We start from the raw sequence: 21,458 nt of genomic DNA on the forward strand, positions 1-21,458 counted from the left end.
GTAATAACTTCAGAAGGGTTAACTTCTTCAATGTGAATATTAAATGCTATTATAGACACCTTCTGCTGACAATGACACTAATTTAGATAGTGGTTTCTATGTGGTGGACCCTAGGAATTGAACCGATATATCCTTTGGCAGAGTCCAATGCAGCTTTTAAATACCAACCCAATCTGCATTCACATCAGCAATCTATCAGTGAAACGAATGGATCTGAACACAACTTTCAGTCTCTTCCAACAAGTAGGGTCTAAAATCATCATTCATGTTACTTTAGCTGTGCATCTGAATCCAGTCCTGCGTGACCATTTCCTAATTTATACAATTACCTTTTGCTCCAGAGAAACCTGGACGTCCATCTCTACCCAAAGGCCCAGGTGATCCTGGGAATCCTCTGTCCCCAAGTGGTCCTGGAAAACCATCTAGGCCTGGGAAGCCTTTCATACCAGCAGGGCCTGGTGGACCTGCATCGCCAGTTGGTCCTTTGCCTCCAGGAAGTCCTGGATCAATACAAGCAAACTCAATAACTTTTGTCATACAAGCTTCTGGACAGTTTGGCGAACGGTTCAGCATGTTCTTTAAATGTAGCTTGTTTTTAATATGAAAGCGGGACCTTAAAATGATGGCACATGCAGCCTTCTAGCTGGCAGAACGTTTAGATAGGCAAAAACATTAGTCATCCAGCCATAAGAGACCTGCCTACATCACTTCAAAACCAGCAACACGGAGACCCTTTGAATTATTCTCCTCCTCCACTTTATCAGGCATTAAGTGCAGAGCAGCAGCAGGTCTTGCCTTTTAACTTCAAGGCAGCAAACCAGAGCATGGGATAAGGAGCATTAATAATGTTAACTTCCAGTCCCTACCACATCATCTTGGTCAACCAAAGGGGTCAACTGAAGAGTGGCCTGTTCATTCTGCTGTTAAGGTGCTACTTCTTAAAAGTCAGATTGGTTAGTAATTAAGGGAATGGGCTGCTGAATGTGTTATGATAAAAGCATCTCCAGGGTTAATGTTGTTGAAACCATTTGTGCACAATTTAGTCTCTACATATGTCAGAATGTTTCTGGCTGCACCTTGGTAAACATTTAATTCAGAAAAAAAAACCAAGGTAAAGGCTTGAACCATTGAAAAAGGGCATGCTCAGCTACAACGTTAAAAAGAAAAAAAATCAGGTAGCTTCTGAGAAATGGCACATAAAGAAGAAATATCAGATGGGCGAGCTTTTAGCATTTAAAGCTATAACCTGATTTTTTAAACATAAAATGCAATATCTGCATAATTAAAGAAGAAAAAGACAACACATGCTTGAAGTCTAAGAATATTAAAGACTTTTCCTCATGGGTTTTGTTCTTTGTTACCATCTGAGCATACTCGATACAATGGTTCTTTGTTTTCTGGTATGGTTAAAATAAGGGGTGCAACCTACAGTCAATGCAATTCTTGTAGCATTAAAAACTAGGTAGTTAGTTCATGACCTTTTATGCTACAGCACATTTTCTCACCTTGACAGCCTATGTGAAGAATACATAACCAAACAGTGACACATCAGAAATGGAGAGTTGATGGTAAATGGAATAGAAAAATGGTGAAGGAAAAATAGAAATATGTGAACAGAAAGCACAAGGGCACTAAAGAAATTAATGGCTCAGAAAGAATACTGCAGCAAAACCTTAGTCACTTAGAGTTTATCATCCACCAATTAGCGGGTTTAAAAAATTTATTAAAGGCAGGGGAGTCATGATGAAAACTACCAAGAATATAAAACTATACAGAAGAAAAAGCCTCCTCCAATTTAAATACAATACTTTTTGGTGTCCACTTTATAATGCTAATCTCAGAGGCAACTCAGAGATTAGTATTTAAGAACATAAGAATGGGCATACTAGGTCTGACCAAGGGTCCATCTAGCCCACTATCCTGTCTTCTGACAGTGGCCAGTTGTCAGACGCTTCAGAGGGAATGAACAGAACAGGGTAATTATCAAGTGATCCATCCCGTCATCCAGTCCCAGCTTCAGGAAGTCAGAAGTTTGGGGCACTGGGAAATGGGGTTGCATTCTTGACTATCTTGGCTAATAGCAATTGGTGGACCTATCCTCCATGAACTGATCTAATTCTTTTTTAAAGCCAGTTATACTTTTGGCCTTCACAACATCCCCTGGCAATGAGTTCCATAGGCTGACGGTGTGTTGTGTGAAGAAGTACTTCCTTTTGTTTTAAACCTGCTGCCTATTAATTTCTTTGGGTGACCCCTAGTTCTTGTGTTATGTGAAAGGGTAAATAACAATTCCCTATTCACTTTCTCCACACCATGCATGCTTTCATAGATCTCTACCATAACCTGCCTTTCATAGTCTCTTTTCTAAGACGAATAGTCCCAGTCTTTTTAATGTCTCCTCATTTGGAAGCTGTTCCATGCTCCTAATCATTTTTGTTGCCCTCTGTACTTTTTCCAATTCTAATATATCATTTTTGAGATGGGGGCAACCTAAACTGCAGAGTCCTAAGCCCAAACACACAGGTACAGTACCAGGGATTTATATAGTGGCATTATGATATTTTCTGTTTTATTATCTTTCCTAATGGTTCCTAACATTCTGTTAGTTTTTTTTGACTGCCACTGACCATTGAGCAGTTATTTTCAGAGAATTCTCCACAATGACTTGAGTGGTAACAGCTAATTTAGATCCCACCATTTTGTATTTATAGTTGGGATTATATTTTCCATTATGCATTACTTTGCACTTAACAACACTGAATTTCATCTGCCATTTTGTTGCCCAGTCACACAGTTTTGTGAGGTCGCTTTGTAACTCTTCTCAGTCAGCTTTGCACTTAACTATCTTGAGCAATTTTGTATCATCTGCAAATTTTGACACCTTACTGTTTACCCCTTTTCCAGATCATTTATGCATATATTATACAGCACAGGTCCCAGCACAGATCCTTAGGGGACCCCACTACTTACCACTTTTCACTGTGAAGACTGATAATTTATCCCCAGCCTTTGTTTCCTATCTTTTAACCAGTTACTGATATATGAAAGGAACTTCCCTCTTATCCCATGACTGCTTACTTTGCTTAAGAGCCTTTGGTGAGGAACCCTGTCAAAAGTTTTGGGGAAGACCAAGTATATTATATCCACTGAATCACCCTTGTTCTCATGCTCTCTGACACCCTCAATAAATTCTAATACATTGGTGAGGCATGATTTCCCTTTACAAAAGCCATGGTCACTCTTCCTCAACATATTGTGTTCATCTACGTGTCTGGTAATTCTGTTCCTTACTATAGCTTCAACCAATTTGCCTGGTACTGAAGTTAGGCTTAATGGCCTGTAATTGCGCGGGTTGCCTATGGATACATTTTAAAAAACAGGAATTGCATTAGCTATCCTCTAGTCATCTGGTACAGAGGCTGATTTACACAATAGGTTATGTGCCACAGTTAGTAGTTCTGCAATTTCATATTTTAGTTCCCTCAGAACTCTTGGGTAAATACCATCTGAACCTGGTAACTTACTACAGTTAAATTGAGCAATTTGTTCCCAAACCTCCTCCACTGACGCCTCAGTCTGATACAGTTCCTCAGATCTTTCAACTAAAAAGAATGGCTCAGGTGTGGGGATTTCCCCCACATCCTCTGCAGTGAAGACCTATGCAAAAGAATTCATATAGCTTCTCTGCAACAGCCTTCTCCTCCTTGCGTGCTCCTTTAGCACCTTGATGCTGATTGTTTGGCAGGCTTCCTGCTTCTGATATACTTAAAAAATGTTTCCTGTTAGTTTTTGTGTCTTTTGCTATTTGCTCTACCAAGTCTTCTCTGGCCTGTCTAATTATACTTTTACATTTGACTTACCAGAGTTTATACTCTCTTCCTCAGTAGGATTTGACTTTCAATTTTTAAAGGATGTCTTTTTGCCTCTATCCACCTCTTTTACTCTGTTTAGCCATGGTGACATTTTTTTGGTCCTGTTACTTTTTTTTATTATTTGGGGTATAACTTCAGTTTATTTCTCTCCTCCAATAGTTCTCCAGCTTTGTCATTCTGCAAACTGCTGTGTAAGAGACAGATGTTCTCACAGACCATTATTTTCTACTAAACATCTGGTCTCTCCTTTGCTTGATTCTCATGATGTTGCATATTGTGCTACCAGGAAAGACCTTGCGTAGCGCAACTCAAAAGCCACTGCTCTACTCAGAGTCTCTTGGGCCCAGGAAGGGAGGGGGAATCAAGATGGTCTTCCACTGTCTCAGGGGATGAAGAAGATACATATAGTTGTGCCAAGAAGCCCAGCAATTTTCAGCCCATCAAAGTTAATAGGATTTTGCCTTCTGACAAGGGTCACTTTTCTAACAATTTGTTATGTATATGAAATTAAAGCATGAACATGGAGATTCATCATTCATCCAGCAAATATGCAATAACAAAGTAATTTAAAAACTGGCACATTTAAGATACTACATTCTATCTTCTCCTCTTATAGCTTACAGCACAATAACACCATTTCTGGCTGGAGGAGTCTATCCCCGAGGCCCAAATTCTGCGAACAGATATACACATCCAGCCCCACTGGATAGCAACCCGGGTTAACTCCTAGCAAATAGCAAATCTATTCTAAATCTTATTTAACATCCGCGTGTTTGGGTAAGCCACTCAACCTCATCGGAGACACTACATACCTGGTGATCCTGAGAAGCCAACTGCTCCCCTGGGACCTGGTTCTCCTTTAATGCCAAATGGACCTCCAGGACCAGGAGGTCCTCGCAATCCACCAATACCTGGGAACCCTGGATTACCCGGTTGGCCTTTAAAACCTGGTGAGCCAGGCCTTCCGTCAACACCTGAGAGTGAGAGGTGGGATGTTACTTCCCAGGTGAGAATAAAGTTACCTGTTTTTAAAACTTGTATAAATCATCTCAGAATTACACTAGATGCTCAGGGAAACTTAGTAAACACAGAACTACAAACCGCTTAGAGGAACTGATGCACTGGCCTCAAGAAGATACTAGAAAGTAACATTTTTTTGGAAAGATAAACAGTTCCAGATTCCAGGAAACCAGCAGCAAGGGCACTCACCCGTCTGTCCAGGAAATCCAGGTTCTCCAATAAGCCCTTTATTTCCTGGGAATCCAGGTCTGCCAGGCTCACCCAGGGCTCCTCTTTCAGCACCAAACACTTCACCTGGAGCTCCTTTTGCCCCTGACAAGCCAGGAGCTCCCATCTTTCCAGGGAAACCATCTGTTCCATCAAGTCCAGGAAGTCCTTGTGGTCCCTGATCTCCACGAGGCCCAGGAAAGCCTTAAAGAAAAACCCAGCCAATAATACACAGCAGAAAATACACAGCAGGAAGGAAACAATATCCATATGAATTAAAATGTCTAACAAATGCACTTTTTTTGTTTCATACAGAAAAAATGTATTTTGAAAACAACCATTTTTTGGTTTTGAATGTTTAATAAAGAGGTGGAAAAGGACAAAAAGAAGGGAAACTAAATGGAAAACCTTTGGTTTTCTAAACAATTTTTTTTCATTTTAAATGAAATGAAGGTTTTAGAGCATTTTGAGGTTATAAATGCACACACACACTAGCGATCTCTACTGCTTTACAAGTACTGGTTTTACCAGATGGATGTATTGCCTACAACAAAGGCATTACTTACAGTCTGACTACAACCATCTGAGTCTATAAACGGTGCCTCACTAGTAAGGGCAAGTCGCAAATGTTGCAGCTGCACTTGTTCACCCAGTCACTTCATCCTACACTGCATTACCTCATGAGTGGATATCACCCAAAAGCCCTTGCATTCCCAAGGCCAGGTTTTGGCACAATGGCGTAGATGATTCAGGAGTCCTAGAACACACTGGTACAACAAAGGCTGGAAAGCATGGTGTGAAAGGACACCATCGAGAGTGTTGCTAAACTGCTGTAAGGATAAAACAACTGAGGATTTTCATGTCAGCAGCAGTGTTCCCTCTAGTTTTTCCCACCCGTGTGCGGAATGAATTTTTTATGTGCACCAGTAGGGAGGTGATGTATCACACATTACCTCCATATTGGTGCACATAACGAAATTCATGTGCTGGGGGTGGGGCTGAGGGGTTTGGAGTGTGGGAGGAGGGCTCAGGGCTGGGGCAGAGGATTGGGATGCAGGGGGGGGGTGCAGGCTCTGGGGTGCGGCTGGCGATGAGGAATTTGGGGTGCAGGCTGCCTGGGGGCTATGTGCTGGGGCCAGCAGGGAGAGGTGCCTCTCTCTACCTTGGCAGGTCCATGCTGGGAGAGAGACATCTTTCCCCACTGCAGCCCTGAGCCCCTACCTGGGGCTTAATAGGCGGCTGTGCAGCTTAGAGGGAACTTAGGTCAGCAGTGCTTCTGCAATGATTTCCTCCCTTAGGCCAGGTCTCCTCAGGAACAAACAGACAGAAGGAAAAAACACTTTAAAAATCCTCCCTTGTGACTTTTCTGCTGTTCTGCATGGTGTATTACTCTGTATGTTTGACTGCAAACATCACAAAAATCACAGAACTTAAAAAGCATTTCAAATGTTGTATGTTGATTGCCATACCCATAGCCACACCGCCAAGTGACTGGGATAGCCATGCAGATGCCACACCCATTTTACACTAAAAATCAGTGGTTCCCAAACTGTATCCCACAAAACACTTGAGCTCAATGGTCACATATTGCTGGCTCTCCTCCTTAGTCGTAGCTACTACATCACATTAAGAATATAAGAACGGCCATGTTGGGTCAGACAAAAGGTCCATCTAGCCCAGTATCCTGTCTGCTGACAGTGGCCAATGCCAGGTGCTTCAGAGGGAATGAACAGAACAGGTAATCATCAAGTGATCCATCCCCTGTCATCCATTCCCAGCTTCTGGCAAACAGAGGTTAAGGACACCATCCCTGCCCATCCTGGCTAATAGCCATTGATGGACCTATCCTCAATGAATTTATCTAGTTCTTTTTTGAACCCTGTTATGGTCTTGGCCTTTGCAACATCCTCTGGCAAAGAGTTCCACAGGTTGACTGTCCGTTGTGTGAAGAAACACTTCCTTTTGTTTGTTTTAAACCTGCTGCCTGTTAATTTCATTTGGTGACCCCTAGCTCTTGTTTTATGAGAAGGTGAAAAAACACTTTCTTATTTACTTTCTCCACACCAGTCATGATTTTATAGCCCTCCATCATATCCCCCCTTAGTCATCTCTTTTCCAAGCTGAAAAGCCCCAGTCTTATTAATCTCTCCTAATTAAAATATTAAAATATTAAAGATAGCTAAAACACATTCAATACTTCCCCAATATTATTTTTCCATATAGCAATGGCTCTAAAATAACAATGATCATCACTAGGATGCCGCGCCGTCTGGATGCTCATGAATAGAAGAGGATGGGTAAAGAGTTTGAGAGCCCCCCTGATAAAATACAGTATTGTACATTAAAAAGACAATCTAAAGTTCCATAACTAATTCCTTTCTTACCTGGTGCTCCTGGCAATCCCATTGATCCTGGAATACCTGGTTGTCCTTTTGACCCACTTAATCCAGGTTGACCTGGACTGCCTGGAAACCCCGGGCTGCCCTTGGGACCTGAGGATTAAAAAAAATTAATTCAGGATGGGGGACACAAGCATATTATTGTGAAGTGGGATTAGATATTTCATGCAAAGCTAACCACAAAATGCCCAACTACTGTACTAATTTAAACTAGTCAACGTCGCCCCAAGTCTGTGATCATCTCATCAACTGAACAAACACAGAGGGACAAGTGTTTTGTTTTGGGGAGCTGCACGGCAGGGCAAAAGTTCTCTACACCCCTCATTAACAATGACTTTCACAGAGTTATGAATAGGAGCTGCACACATATATAGACAGAACAACTGTCAGTAGGAATCAAACCCAGCACCTCCAGGAAGCAAGCCCAAGCCCCACCCACTTGAGCTACAGGAATAACTATTATTTAGCTGTGATTAAGCAGCAGGATCTCTCCTTGCTGGAGGGAGACTCAACACAGACAATAAGCCAGTGTATTACAGAGCGTATAGAAAAGTCAATCTCCATACCTGGAAATCCTGGTATTCCTGGAGGCCCAGGTGCACCAAACGCTCCAGAATCTACACAGGGCAAGGTGATCCCTAGAAAAAGGAATATGTTGTAACTGTAGTTAGCTGGTTATAATGAGAACATTGAATGTCCAGACTAAATTATGAGCAATGATGAGTGAACTATGCACTGCAAATCACTACATGTAATGCACATTCTCATCTGCCACAGGGTAACTCTTCCTCAACAAAATCTGTTGCTTTGCGGGACGTTAAGGCTAATGTTGTTGATGTTCTAAGTTTACTGACACTAAACTAAAGAGAGGAAGTCTGGGCTAGTGGCTAGAGCACAAGACTGCAAGTTCAATTTATTTTCTAATCCCAGCCCTAACTGTGACTCACTGTGTGACCGGTTTGCGTCCCCACCTGTAAAATGGTGATGAGAACTGTACATAAGAACTGCTACTTATTATTTGTATTATGGTAACACTGCAGAGCCCCAGGCAAAGATCAGGGCTGCACTGTGCTTTGCACTGTAAAAACACAGATGGAAAAGACAGTTCCTGCCCCAAGGAGTGTACAGTCTAGGTACTGAGTCAGCTTACGTTGGGGGAACTAGTGGGTGCCCAGAACTTATGAAAACTCAAGTAATCTATTCAATGACAAAAATCAATGTAGGAGACAAAATGTAGGCACCCGTTTTTTAAAATCTTGGCCCTTCTTGACTGTCCCTGTGTTTGTGCTTTCTGCTGGGTCATTCCACAGGTTTACACAGAGTTTTGTGTGGCCATGCATGTATTTTTTTTATTTAATTCTGCTTTTTCTCCAACTCATTCTTCTATAGTCCATGAGTCTGAAAAGTAACCACACAGCTTAGTTGTTAGCGTACTAAGAGCAAATAGGAATCAGTGGTTGTACAGCTCATCCTTTTCCTTTGTATGAGAAACAAAAGTATCTAACTTATCAGTGGAATGAGGTCTGGGTGGCATTATTAGAACCATCAGACTATTACATTTATTTGAAAAATCTCTTATGTCTGCAAGGTCCACTTTGTCAGACTCTGGCAATTTGATACTCCATTGATACAGTATTGCTAAGAACACATGAGTGCTGGCATAACTAACTAGGGGTCCAATCCTGCAGTCCCTTTATATTAAGAAAAAGATCCCACTTTCTTCAATAGGCATTTGCTTAAGTAAAAGGACGGCAGGGTTAGGGCCTACACTATTAGAACAGGCTTGGCCTAAAAACTCCTAGAATAAATTAACCTTCTCAAAACGAAAACCTAAAGATTTTAAAATATATTTTGTCTGAACTAATGTCACATCAGAACTGATCCTTAGAGTTAGGTTAAGACCATATTTCTGAGAGTGGGGAAAGGGGATTTTTTTCCTGCCCCTCCCATTTTGGAGTCTTTCTATACAAAAAGTTAAATAGCTAGTTACTACATGATTACTAATACTGGCCCATTAAAATCTGGTGCAATTTTTTCTGCAGGTTCAGCGATTAACCAATCAGAGATTGTGGATTAGCTGCTTCTTGTTTTTTTACAACTAATTCTGCAAGAGCTTGCCACCCAATCCCCACTCCCAACCTGATATCCCAGCCCAACTCATGGGCTACATCACCAGGCACTCCAATTCTCGGCTGCATTTCTGCTGCCGCCAGACGTAATGAGTGGACCAGGCATAGTAAATCTAGACCTTTTACTGACAGCGGGGTTGTGAACCTAAGACTTCATTTTGTAAATGACACGGGTATCTTTCAAATAACGGCAATTCTCAGGTGGCTTCTGAGTTTTATTAGTAAAAGACACTGAGACAAAATCATTCCTGTCAAACCAATGAAGACAATAGAGTTACACCAGAGATAATCAATATGGCTCACTTCTGATTTTAATCAACAACAGGAATAGGGAACCCATGGGGGATGAGGCAATGGCCAAAAGAAAGATTAAATTACGTAAGAGATCTTTTTCTATTGATGGGCCAAGAAGGTGGTGTATGGATTCCATTTAGTTTTGAGGCTGAATCAGAGCTATGGTTAGGGTTCAATCAATGGCATCAAAACCTTGTGAGCTGTTCTCAAGAGATTTCAGTAAAACTGGAAAAGTCTTGTGAGAGCAGCTTATCTCATCGGAGTTCCACCAGACTGGGTGACCCTTTTCCACCCCACCTCTAGTTCCTCCCCCCAACTCCATATTCTAGGATTTTGTGATTCTGATTCATGTGATCACAAGATGCGGGGGGGAGAGGGGAGTGAAATGACCCAAATCACAAATTCTAGTTAATCAGGACTGCTGGCAGCTCTTAACCTCAGCTAATGAGATCTGAAGCTGAATGTGCAGGAGGGGGGAGAGAGGAGAAGGAGGTGGTGGGGAAGAAAACCTCCTGGGGCTCTAATGTATTTGTGTTTTGATGCTGCTGTGCAAGTACTAGAAGAAACAACAGATGTTCTGCTTTGATACTGGAAGACCAAAGGTCAGTGCTTAAATTCATTACTTTTACCTTGATGCGAGGCATTAGTTGATAACAGAATGAATTTATAGGTGTCTAACCCCCTGAATAACACACATACAAAACTCTGCAATAACACTTGCATACTGATGCTGTCTTAAAACCAACCACTGCTCTTTCTAGATAGTACCACAGCTCAGCTTTAAATCCTGCATTTTAGACTTAAAGCAGGGAGCATCAAAAATAATAGATACATAAAATAAAACATTCACCAGTCAAATTTATATTGACATGAGAAACAAGTTCTTAGGTTGCAGAATGTTAATGCTTAGTTTGCTGCCTACCTATAGGTACATTTAGACAGGAGATTACTTTAACTGTTCAGAGGGTAGCAACATTTAAAGATGTGATTTCTTTGCTCAGATCCTGGCATTCTGCATTCCCGAGCCTGACACTGAATGTTTTATAAGGCAGCCAAAAATTAAAATCCATCTCCAACAATCCCTCCATAATCACAGCATTGTGTAGAATGCCATTTTTCAAAAAGGGGATGTCCAATCCAACAACTAGCTCAGAAAGGGCAGTTTAATTAACATTTTTATATTCAAACACATGGTTTTTTAAGGGCCTGCTTAAGTGAACATCCAGAAAATGACAGTATTCAATGCTTTATGTAATTAGCCAGCACTAGACTGGTAGCACAATGGGAATTGTATTTGTGGAGCAACTGAAGGGCAATGGTAATATGCTAAAGAAATGGTTTTCACATATTCCTGGGGTCTGATAGCACAATGAAGTAACTAAGGCTTAGTGCTCGCCAGTTACTTAATATCCTATGATCTCACAATACAGACAATGGCCTCCGAATGCCAGGGGAACAAGTCTATTGTGAAAACATAGTGAGAGGCTTCTGGGAACTGTAACAATGGCACAAAATGGGTAATCCAATAGCATTTCTGAGCAATTTCATAATCCTGCTCACTAACTGTGCCGAAGTATTGTTCTAACACTCTATCCCCTAGTCAAAGATATCAGCTGAAGGCAACTCAAGGAAAATCAATGTGACTACTCACTTGAGTAGGAATTCAGCACATGCAAGAAGGTTTGCATGATCAGGTCCTAATACAGCATTTATTTTTTAAATGAGAATTTTCATCTGATCTACTGTAACTGCATTTTGTGTGGTCTTAGGCAAAATTCCTTGATGTTGCCTTTGGCAAGTTAATTTCAGTAGGTCAATGTCTCTCTTTAAAAATGTTCTCTGGTCTTCATCATAAAACCTTCCAACAAGTGCAGTGTAAACAGCAATTATTTTTTTCTGACTAAGCAGATTTCTTTAATGTTAGATGAAGCTTAATACATCAAAAGTGGTTTTTAATAAATGCCATGATTTCCAAGTATTGGAGAGATGGTTTTCTCACAGCTTTCACACAAATATCTGTGGAGGTGTAAATTGAATCAGCTAATGACTTATTCACGCTCTTCTACGTTTTCTGATGATAGATGCTCTTCTACAAAAAAAGCCATTCATTGTTAGCGGGGCTTTGATGTAACACTCACATAATGTGTTGACTTATGATGCATCCCATTTGATACCCAATATACACGAGGCTGTGAATGTCAGTGCATGAAGCATATTCCCTCTAGTTAGCCTATGATGCAATCTGGATTTAGCAGCCCTTGTAAGAGATGTTTTAATAAGCAAAGCTATATATACACATACTATAGGTTAGCAGAGCGTTTAGCATTTAGCACATGACCCGAGTCAGGAAAAGGCATATGTAGAAAGTTCAAATGGGATGCCAGTGTTGGTCATTATAAATCAGCCCATTACAACAATCAAATGCAACACTGGTGCTATGTAACATGCCATTCTGTGGGTCTCTGCAATGATGGGAAGAATGGGGAATCTTCCCATTGCTATTCTGGCAACCACTAAGGCCTAGCTCTCACCTCCCTCTGTGTCTAAGATTCCTTTACCAACCTCCTCACCGCAGCAGCAGTCACCTATACCAGCCAAGCAAAGGAGCACAGGTTAAACAAAGTCAGAAAACCCACACGATCGAAAGCATCTTTTTTTTTTAATCAACAGGCCAAACATGCTCACAGACATTTTTCATTGTGCACATTGTAGACATGTCTGGTTTCCTCCTGAGACTTGGAGTCAGAAGAAGAACTGTATTCAGTTCAATGTCATTTTAGCAGTGACCAGTGTTTTGGGGGAAATATTATGTCTATGAATATATTTAGTTGTATTACTAATAGGGCAAGCATTACAAATACAGAAGGTTAAATATACACAAACAAGGTGGAAAACATAATAAAAAGCAGCAGCAGAAAAGGAAAGATATTGCTTTTGTTAAAATCACCTTAATAAACCAGCTCTAAAATCTCGACATAAATATTCCCTATGTTCAATAGTTTGATGGTGAGACTATTTTCCAGACTCTAGCATATCTGAAATAGCACAAATAAAGCCCAGATTGCGTTCACATATAAAGCCCAGATTTACTGGATTCTTCACTTGTCATTAAGTGTACTTAGCTCTGTACGGTCATATCAACTGTATCAAACTCATACAACATCTGCCCCGCAACCGTTCTCAAGCTGCATATGTCATGCCTGCTATTGTGGCTGACTCAGCAGGGACTGAACCGGGGAACCTCCAAAGCTATAAAAGCATCAACTTCTTCAGCTTGAGCTAAAGAGCTCTGTAGCCTGGGTCGATAGCAACTCAATTCTTCTGTAAATTGGCACAGAGTGGAACTTGCAACACACTCATCAGTAGGGTACCACCTGCTAAATACAGGCAGGACCTAGTGAAATCAGTCATAAATGATCCTGGTGTTTGGTTAACATGAAAAGTTCCTAGTCACTGAGTCTTGCACATATTTTATTATATGTAGCTCTAATATTTACACCTTTCTTTATCTAAAGCTTTTCATCTTAACCACATCCCTAGCAGAAAATCACCTTAGGTTTGTTACTGGCTATAAAATTGTTCCTCCTACAAAAATTAGCTATTGTCAGTAGCCCCATCCTGCCCCTCTTACTGGCATGAGTAGTCCACACTCCTGTTAGTAATCTCATTGACTTCAGCAGGATTATGTGGGTGAGTGAGGACTGCAGGATCAGGTCTGACCTGTCTATAGACTATCCACAAATAATTTAAAAATATACATCTAGTTTATTGCTTTGAAAATACTAGGATCCCATTATGAAGTGGAGTATTTCTTTGGTTGGCTGGTTTTTAGGGGCATGGCAGCTTTTCAAAATGAGAGTAGTCCCTAACAAGCCTACCTGGAGGACCTGGAAGACCTGATTGTCCTGGAAAGCCATCCATTCCTGGGTCACCTGCAGGGCCGCGAACTCCGCTAGGACCTGGGAAACCAATGCCAGGAAGACCGCTCTCCCCACGCCGGCCCTTGGAGCCAGATAATCCTGGCAGGCCTTTTTCGCCTGGAAATCCTAGTCCACCATCACCCTACATAGCAAAGACAGTTACAGCTGAGAACCAAGAGCACCTGGAACAACTGCACATTGCCACAGTTTTGACAAGTGCACCAAAATGTTGTTGGGTTTTGTGATTCTATTGGACACTGTGATGCTACTGGAGAAGGCTCCAGCCTAAATTCTTAGCAGCAAGTTTCAAATGTGTTTGATAAAGTATATGGAAATCTTGTAAATGTAACGCTCACAATCTTTTCAAATAAAGGAAACTCTACTTACCACTTAAACCACTGCCTAATACATTATATTTGCCAAAATATAAATATTATACATGTTTGCTGTATCTTTCTACTTAAAACATTCATGGTCAGCGTTTTCTGTTTCAGTATTCGACTCTTAACATTTGGTAGATAGTATCTTTTGTTTTTAAAAAGAACAAATCTTAAAACTAAAGTAGTGCTTGTAGCTTCAGAATTCTCTCTCAGACGTTACCTATAGTTTATCTTATGATTGTGTAATCAGAGAGGTGCTGAGGGACTATTATTAATCTTGAAGGCGAGAGAAATTCCTGTTCAAAGGGCGAGAATAGATTTTCCTTAACAAAGTGTCCTGCTTAACACTCCTCAGCTACAAGTATGTGTAAATATTACAGTAATCATCCAGCTGGGCATTTCAAATTCCAACCCATATATGACTCCTGCTTTGCAATCTTTACCCTCTGGCTCCACCCATTCTCCCATGGGAGCAGTGCCTGAAAGATAGTGAAGACTCAGAAATTGACTTAATAAGGCAACTTAGAGCTCATGTGCCCTAGAGTTTACCGTCACGTTAGTTGACATGTGTGAAAACATTATTACAGTCTGTAGTGTAGATAAGGCCTAAGTGGCTTATTGAAAAGAAGCAGGTCTCAAATTATTAAATGCATTTCGGTTGCTTCTCTACGCTATAGTTTATGATAGGTCACACTAGTTACCATGTGTTAAAAGAGGATTGCAAACTGTAGCAAAGACAAGTCCTTAGAAGAGAGCACAGAAATCTTTGTCTGTTAACTCGTAAAGGCAACCAAGAGCTGTTAGGAGTTTGGGGCAGTTTACCCAAATCCTGGGCCACATGGAGCACTGGAATTCCTATAGCAGGTTACTCTCACTCCAGATTTGTCACCCTTGGAGTCAAAAGTGTGTGAGGACCCTTTATTCTAATTGCTTTGACTTGTTCAAAACACCACCAGCTTGATGGAATATCGTTAGCCTGTGCGATGCTGATGGCCACAAGTGATGCTGTGGCACCATGCCAATACAACAAAGAGTCTGGTGGCACCTTAAAGACTAACAGATTTATTTGGGCATAAGCTTTCGTGAGTAAAAACCTCACTTCTTCGGATGCATAGAGTGAAAGTTTTTGTAGATACAGACTAACACGGCTATCCGCTGATACTTGACACCATGCCAATGTGGTTGCTGCTGCTGTGGGAAACCAAGCCCAGGGTTTGTGAATTGCACTTTCCTTTATACGTACACAAGCAGTGCTTGCCACCATCATTTATCCATCTAATTAATTCCCTGCCATTGCAGGAGCCTCGGCACTTGGGTCTCTCTTGTCCTCTGCCTGTGGCACACAACAACAGTTTAGTTTCCTTAAGACTGAAATATTTTAGTCTAACTAAAATCACTGGCTTCAATATAGGGGTATCCAAGTAAAATTTACACAGGAGATCAGACTAGATGCTCTAATGGTCCCTTCTGGCCTTAAACTCCATGAAACTATGACATTTCTTTCTTGTTAGGATGACATGAAATAGAGTCTATCCACAGAGTGTCAGTTTATGAATACTATGCACAGCTTTAGATCTCTGGACACATACAGCAGGCCTAATCGCAACATACAATTCAGCCATTTTACTATCATTGTTCCTTCTTATTACAATTTTGAAGCACTCTTATTTTTGTTGCATAAGTATAAACTCACCGGAGGACCTGGCTGGCCTGGTAAACCTGGGAATCCATCTCTGCCAGGAGTTCCTGGGATACCAGAAGGCCCTCTGGCTCCTCTTGCACCAAGATCCCCCCGAGGACCTCTGCCTCTTGCAAAAGATGGATCCCCTTTTTCTCCCTTAAGGCCTGGAGAACCTGGTTGACCAGGTAAAGCCTGGAGGCAGAAAGAGAGAAAACAGGTATATGAACATACATGGAAAGGCCTTCACTCCACAGAAATCATCAAGAGCAGGAAAAAAATTAATGACCGATAAAATATTTACATAATAAATTAACAACAAATGCATAGAGCTCACTGAAGCTGACACGACTAGCCTGAAACATTTAGAATGGGATTTTCAAAAGTCCTCACAGCTGGCCTATGCTCAGCACTTTGAAAATCTCACTCTTCTTTTTTTTTTAAAATAAAAGATCAACTTAAAAATGGCATTACAGCAGCAGCTAGGAAAGAATTACATCAGAGAGGAACATTTACTGTTACTGCTACCAACAGGCAAAGGGCTCACCATTTATCTTTTCTTCATCCAAATGCATTTCTCATTTCCAAACCTCTGGCCCAGAACGAGCCCATAACCCAATACTCATTACTTCACGCTTGACTAGAGCTATTTAGACTTATGGTGACTAAATGTCTCCACTCTAACCAGCTCTCAGAATCACAACCGTGCATTGCTGCATGCGGTATTGTTGCAGGCAAGCTAGTCTCAGGATAAGAGAGAGACAAGGTGGGAGAGGTAATCTTTTATTGGACTACCTTCAGTTGGGCAGAGAGACAAGCTTTTGAGCTTACATAGAGAGCTCTGACCAACGACCTTCTCTCTCTAACACCTTGCATTGATGACATTTCTGGGCTTTTATCTTATTTCTACAAATTGTTTTTTGCCTTCTTACCCAACCAAGCAGAAACAATCATTTAAAAAAAAAAATCCTTCAGGTTTCAATTTAGACAATTTTGGCTAATGGCACGAGAACAACACTTTTTCCTTTAACCGGCGGAGACTGACGAAATCCTATCCTGACTTACTGGAGGCCCTCGCGGCCCTTGTGCACCCACAGTGCCTGGATCTCCACTGGAACCCTTAAATCCAGGTTCACCAGGACTTCCTGGTGGACCCAGAGGGCCTGGTGCACCTTTTGGTCCAGCTCTTGTGGCTCCTCCATCACAAGCACAATCACCTGGATCCCCTGGAAAACAGAGTGAAAGAGAGTTTTTGTTGGCACTGTGGAAACAGATAATTGGATCTCCATTGCCTGAACCTTCCCACACTGCTTTGCACTTGGTGTCGTCGGTGAGTACAAAATGAGCAAAGTGAGTGTAAAGCCATTCTGGCTAGGTAGCATTTCACACCATTTTGCACAGGTTTCAATGACGATGCAAGCGGCAAGGTAGGAAAGTTACGGTAAATTTCACCTTTGGTCCCCTTTAGTCCGAAAACTCCTGGTGTTCCCCGTTGTCCAGGTCTTCCTGGTTCCCCAGGTTCTCCATTGAGGATTTCTTCAGATAGAAACACAAGGAGGAAAGGATATCAGCAAAGGCACGGGCAGTCTAAATTTCATTCAGCTCCATTAGCCAGCCACAATAACAGCTACTTTGGGCAGATGGCCTGGAGCCTTACTGAGTCCTGGTATAAGTGGATGCGACTCACTGATTTCAATTCCATGAAGAACAGAATTTGGCCCAGTACCGTAATGTTGTCCATGTTAAGTTTGCTTTGGCTTGGTAGGGTACCGCAGAGACCAGCAGAAAAAGCCCTGAGTGCTAATACTCTGGGGTTTTCCTTTTCTCTTGGTCTGCCAGGTACACTTCTTATTTCAAAAACTAACAACCGGCACAAGACCAAATCAAGGTGAAACTGAGAGGGTCTAGAGAGAAGTGAAAATTATTCAGGTCAAACCTTGCCTTTCTCAGCCTCCATTTCCACATTGGGACCTGATGCTATAGAACTCCTGAAGTTTCACTGTACCGAGGAGGCAGGATGCTGGGACCCTACAGAGGGGGCTGTATCCTACGTGCCCTGGGAAGCCATACTTTGCATAGGGTTTTTAAGGAGGAGGGGAGAGAGGTTGAAATGGGGGCAAATCAACGGATCTGTGACTATGCAGTTCCACTGCCATTGCGCTCTTGAGGTCTATGGGAACAGGAGCTATCAGGGTTACCTAGTGTTTGTACAATGGCTCTGCTGCGCGTGTGAAGGACTGTAACCCCCACCCCACCCCAATCTGCCTGTCCCCTGCAGAGCTCCCCAGCCTCTCTCCCAGTTACTTTGCCAGTGTGCTGGGACCAGGTGTTTATTTTAAAATAACTAAGACTGGAAGGCAAATTGGCTTACTGAAGTTAGAGATGAAAACGATCTGCTCCCTCCCCCCTACTTCCCCTCCACCACTACAGGAGTATTCCCTACACTGATCTGCATGCAGGGGAAGATAGTGGAACTTGGGTTAAAGTGAAAACAGAGGGAAAAATTGATTTGAAAACATTACAGTTAAAATCCTTTCCACATAAACTTGGTTTTAGAACAAAACACTGCCGCATCTGACATTAAGTGATTGGCAGGCCTGGCTTTAAGGAGATCCAGTAAAGCCATTTTAAAGGACCCTATTAGCTCTGAGATACTGCCTGTACAGTACAGTACACATCTTCCTAATCTTCCATTCAAACAAATGAAAAAACTGCTGCAAAAAGGTATGAACTTTTTAGCTGCAGTGAAAGGGCCTAATTCTACCTATTCGACTGAGTCAATTATTGATAAGGGAGTGGTTGTGCCTTCTCCACTGACTTAATACTGTCTGACAATACCATGTCAACAGACTGAGGGACAACATAATATCCATCGCATGTTCATGTCCTGAAAGTTCAGCTTTATCAAGAGGAAGGCAGGTCATCAGAACAAAACACCAAATTCCTTACCCAGCATACTAGGCAGTGTTCTAGAATACAAGGCTGATACAGAATTAAATCCTTTTCATTTATCACTCATTTTCTAAGCAAAATGAATCAGAATGTATGTTGTTATACCAAGCAGGGCAGCAATAAAGTACAGATAAAAGGCCAGCATCCTTAAATCTAAAAGATGCATCTTTATACTTTGGGTCCTATCTGACAATCCTGACCCAGAATACTTACTCATCTGAGCTGTTCTCATAAGAACATAAAAACGGCCATGCTGGGTCAGACCAAAGGTCCATCTAGCCCAGTATTCTGTCTTCCGACAGTGGCCAATGCCAGGTGCTTCAGAGGGAATGAACAGAACAGGTAATCATCAAGTGATACATCCCGTTTCCCCTTCCCAGCTTCTGGCAAACAGAGGCTAGGGATATCATCCCTGCCCATGATGTCATGGGGAAAAACAAGAAATGACTGAAAGCTGTACATCTTAATAAGAGACAGCTGATGAATGTAACTTCATTATAGTTTTTATAATTGATTTGCTGTGTAGCAACCCAACATTTGTTGGCAACATTCAAATAACTAGGTTTTCATGCTTTATCCTTTCTGGAGATCACTACATAAAAAAATAAGACCATAAGAGCGGCCATACTGGTCCATCTAGACCAGTATCCGGTCCTCTGACAGTGGCCAATGCCAGGTACTTCAGAGGGAATGAATAGAACAGGTAATCATCAAGTGATCCACCCCTGTTGACCATTCCCAGCTTCTGGCAAACAGAGGCTAGGGACACCAACCCTGCCCATCCTGGCTAGTCTGATGATGCCCATTCATCAATGAAAGAATCCAAACTGAGTAGATAGAGCTGGCGTTTTACTGTACATGGGGAACGTAGATCAATGCTAGAGTATGTGCTCTTCATGTAACTGAGGCATGTAGTTTAGTGCTAGAGCACATGCCTTGCATGTATGAGGCCCCAGGTTTGATACCTCACTTCTTCTGTTTCTTGGGCCAGTGATTAGGGCACTAGCCTAGGACTTGGGAATCCCAGATTCAACTCCTTGCTCTGGCACAGACTTCCAGCGTGACCTCGGGCAAGTTACTTAGTCCCTCTCTGTCTCAGTTCCTCACCTGTAAAATGGGCATAATAGCATTTCCCTACCTCTCAAGGTGTTATGAGGATAAATACATTACAGATTGTAAGGCACTCACATACAGCACTCATGAGGGGCCAGATAAGTACTTAATATAGACAGATGCATATTCTTCAATGGTAAATAATATACATATAGAGAAAGAGAACACACCAAAAGATTATTTTGTTTGTTTATATTTCAATCCTGTACAAAAGCAAGTCTAAGAAATTTACATACGTGATGGACCAGGCAATCCTGAAGGTCCTGGCATACCCGGTAAACCATCTATGCCTGGAGTGCCCGGTAATCCAATTGTTGCTCTCCCTTGGTCTCCTGGTTCACCAGTAGTACCTGGAATACCTGGAAATCCCATGGGACCTGGTGGCCCTAAAGAAAACATAGGCATATACTATGTAGTTAGCCAACTCTCCAGCAGCATGTGGATCCAGATATTTTTCATTTTATGAAGATTAGCATTGCACATTGGGCTGATATTATGTCCATGCAGGAAGTCTTATCATTGCACATAAAGAAAAGACTATTAACAATAGCCATCTTTGAGAGTCACACCTTTTTTACTATTATAAACGGCAGCTGCCTAGGCCAGCGAAAATACTGCATTAGTGCAGAAACTCAGTTAAGTCACTTTGGTTAGTGAGCATAAATAATTAAGCAAGCTAGTGATATATTCTGAAAATGTGAAGCACAATATAAAAGCTATATTATTGTTACTGAGTGAATAATGTATAGTGGATAATTTGACAAATACAGACTTTTTTTCCTATTTGCAAATTGTCCGGTGAGCAAAATAATTTGACAAATAATTCTCAATCTGTAGATCGTTTGAGGGCAAGGGTTTAATGTGTGACATTCAGGTTACATTGATTACTTTTGACTGGACACACCAGATTGTTTCTGTACCATGACTAGCTCATCCATCTCTTAGCTTCGGATTTCCAGGGTGAGTACCTACACTCAAAAGTCATTTTAAACAGATTTTCTAATATTTACTTAGAGTTCTCCGTTTCTGTGAACAAAACTGCCAGCAAACCCATTTGCCAGGGAACTCACAAACACAGAAAGGCCACGAACACAGCTGTGTTGCATATTCACAAATGCACTGAGATATGCCCTAATTGCTATGGGCTTGAGCCTGCTCCCACTTAAGTCAATGCCAATGACTTCCCAGGGCATCGAATTAAACCCTCTGTGTCTTGCATGGCAAATGAGAGAAAAGCTAGATATTGGTTCTCCCAGGTTTTCTGTCTCTATCTCTGAATTAAATTGTTTTCACATAAAATACTATTCCTCACACAGGTTACAATATTCTAGCTATTGCGCTTGGCAGAGTGTATCGCCAAGGCTGCTTAAGTGAAGTTACGCATGCTACAATCCTGAAGTGGGGATTTCAGCACCTCCATTAATAAGTGAATCAACAGCTGTTCAATTAATTGTGTCGATACACAAGCAAAGACAGCTACAAACATGGACAAAC

At 41.6% G+C, this 21,458-nt stretch overlaps 1 protein-coding gene across 4 annotated transcripts in view; it reads right to left on the minus strand.

The window, feature by feature from the left end:
- COL4A6 (collagen type IV alpha 6 chain) overlaps positions 1-21,458 on the minus strand; it is a 195,552-nt gene that overhangs the window by 19,400 nt on the left and 154,694 nt on the right. For 3 of the 4 annotated variants that reach the window (XM_034780561.1, XM_034780562.1, XM_034780559.1), the window contains exons 20-30: positions 20,201-20,350; positions 17,352-17,435; positions 16,965-17,125; positions 15,915-16,094; positions 13,800-13,983; positions 8,065-8,136; positions 7,484-7,591; positions 5,082-5,303; positions 4,685-4,846; positions 1,506-1,514; positions 330-500 (exon numbers count right to left, since the gene is read on the minus strand). In XM_034780561.1, coding sequence (XP_034636452.1) covers positions 330-500; positions 1,506-1,514; positions 4,685-4,846; positions 5,082-5,303; positions 7,484-7,591; positions 8,065-8,136; positions 13,800-13,983; positions 15,915-16,094; positions 16,965-17,125; positions 17,352-17,435; positions 20,201-20,350 — 1,503 coding nt within the window. The remainder of the gene's footprint in view (positions 1-329; positions 501-1,505; positions 1,515-4,684; positions 4,847-5,081; positions 5,304-7,483; positions 7,592-8,064; positions 8,137-13,799; positions 13,984-15,914; positions 16,095-16,964; positions 17,126-17,351; positions 17,436-20,200; positions 20,351-21,458) is intronic. The other variant, XM_034780563.1, reaches the window with a different exon arrangement.

Source organism: Trachemys scripta, chromosome 9 (assembly GCF_013100865.1).
Source record: "Trachemys scripta elegans isolate TJP31775 chromosome 9, CAS_Tse_1.0, whole genome shotgun sequence".
In the NCBI taxonomy this organism is placed as follows: Eukaryota; Metazoa; Chordata; order Testudines; family Emydidae; genus Trachemys; species Trachemys scripta.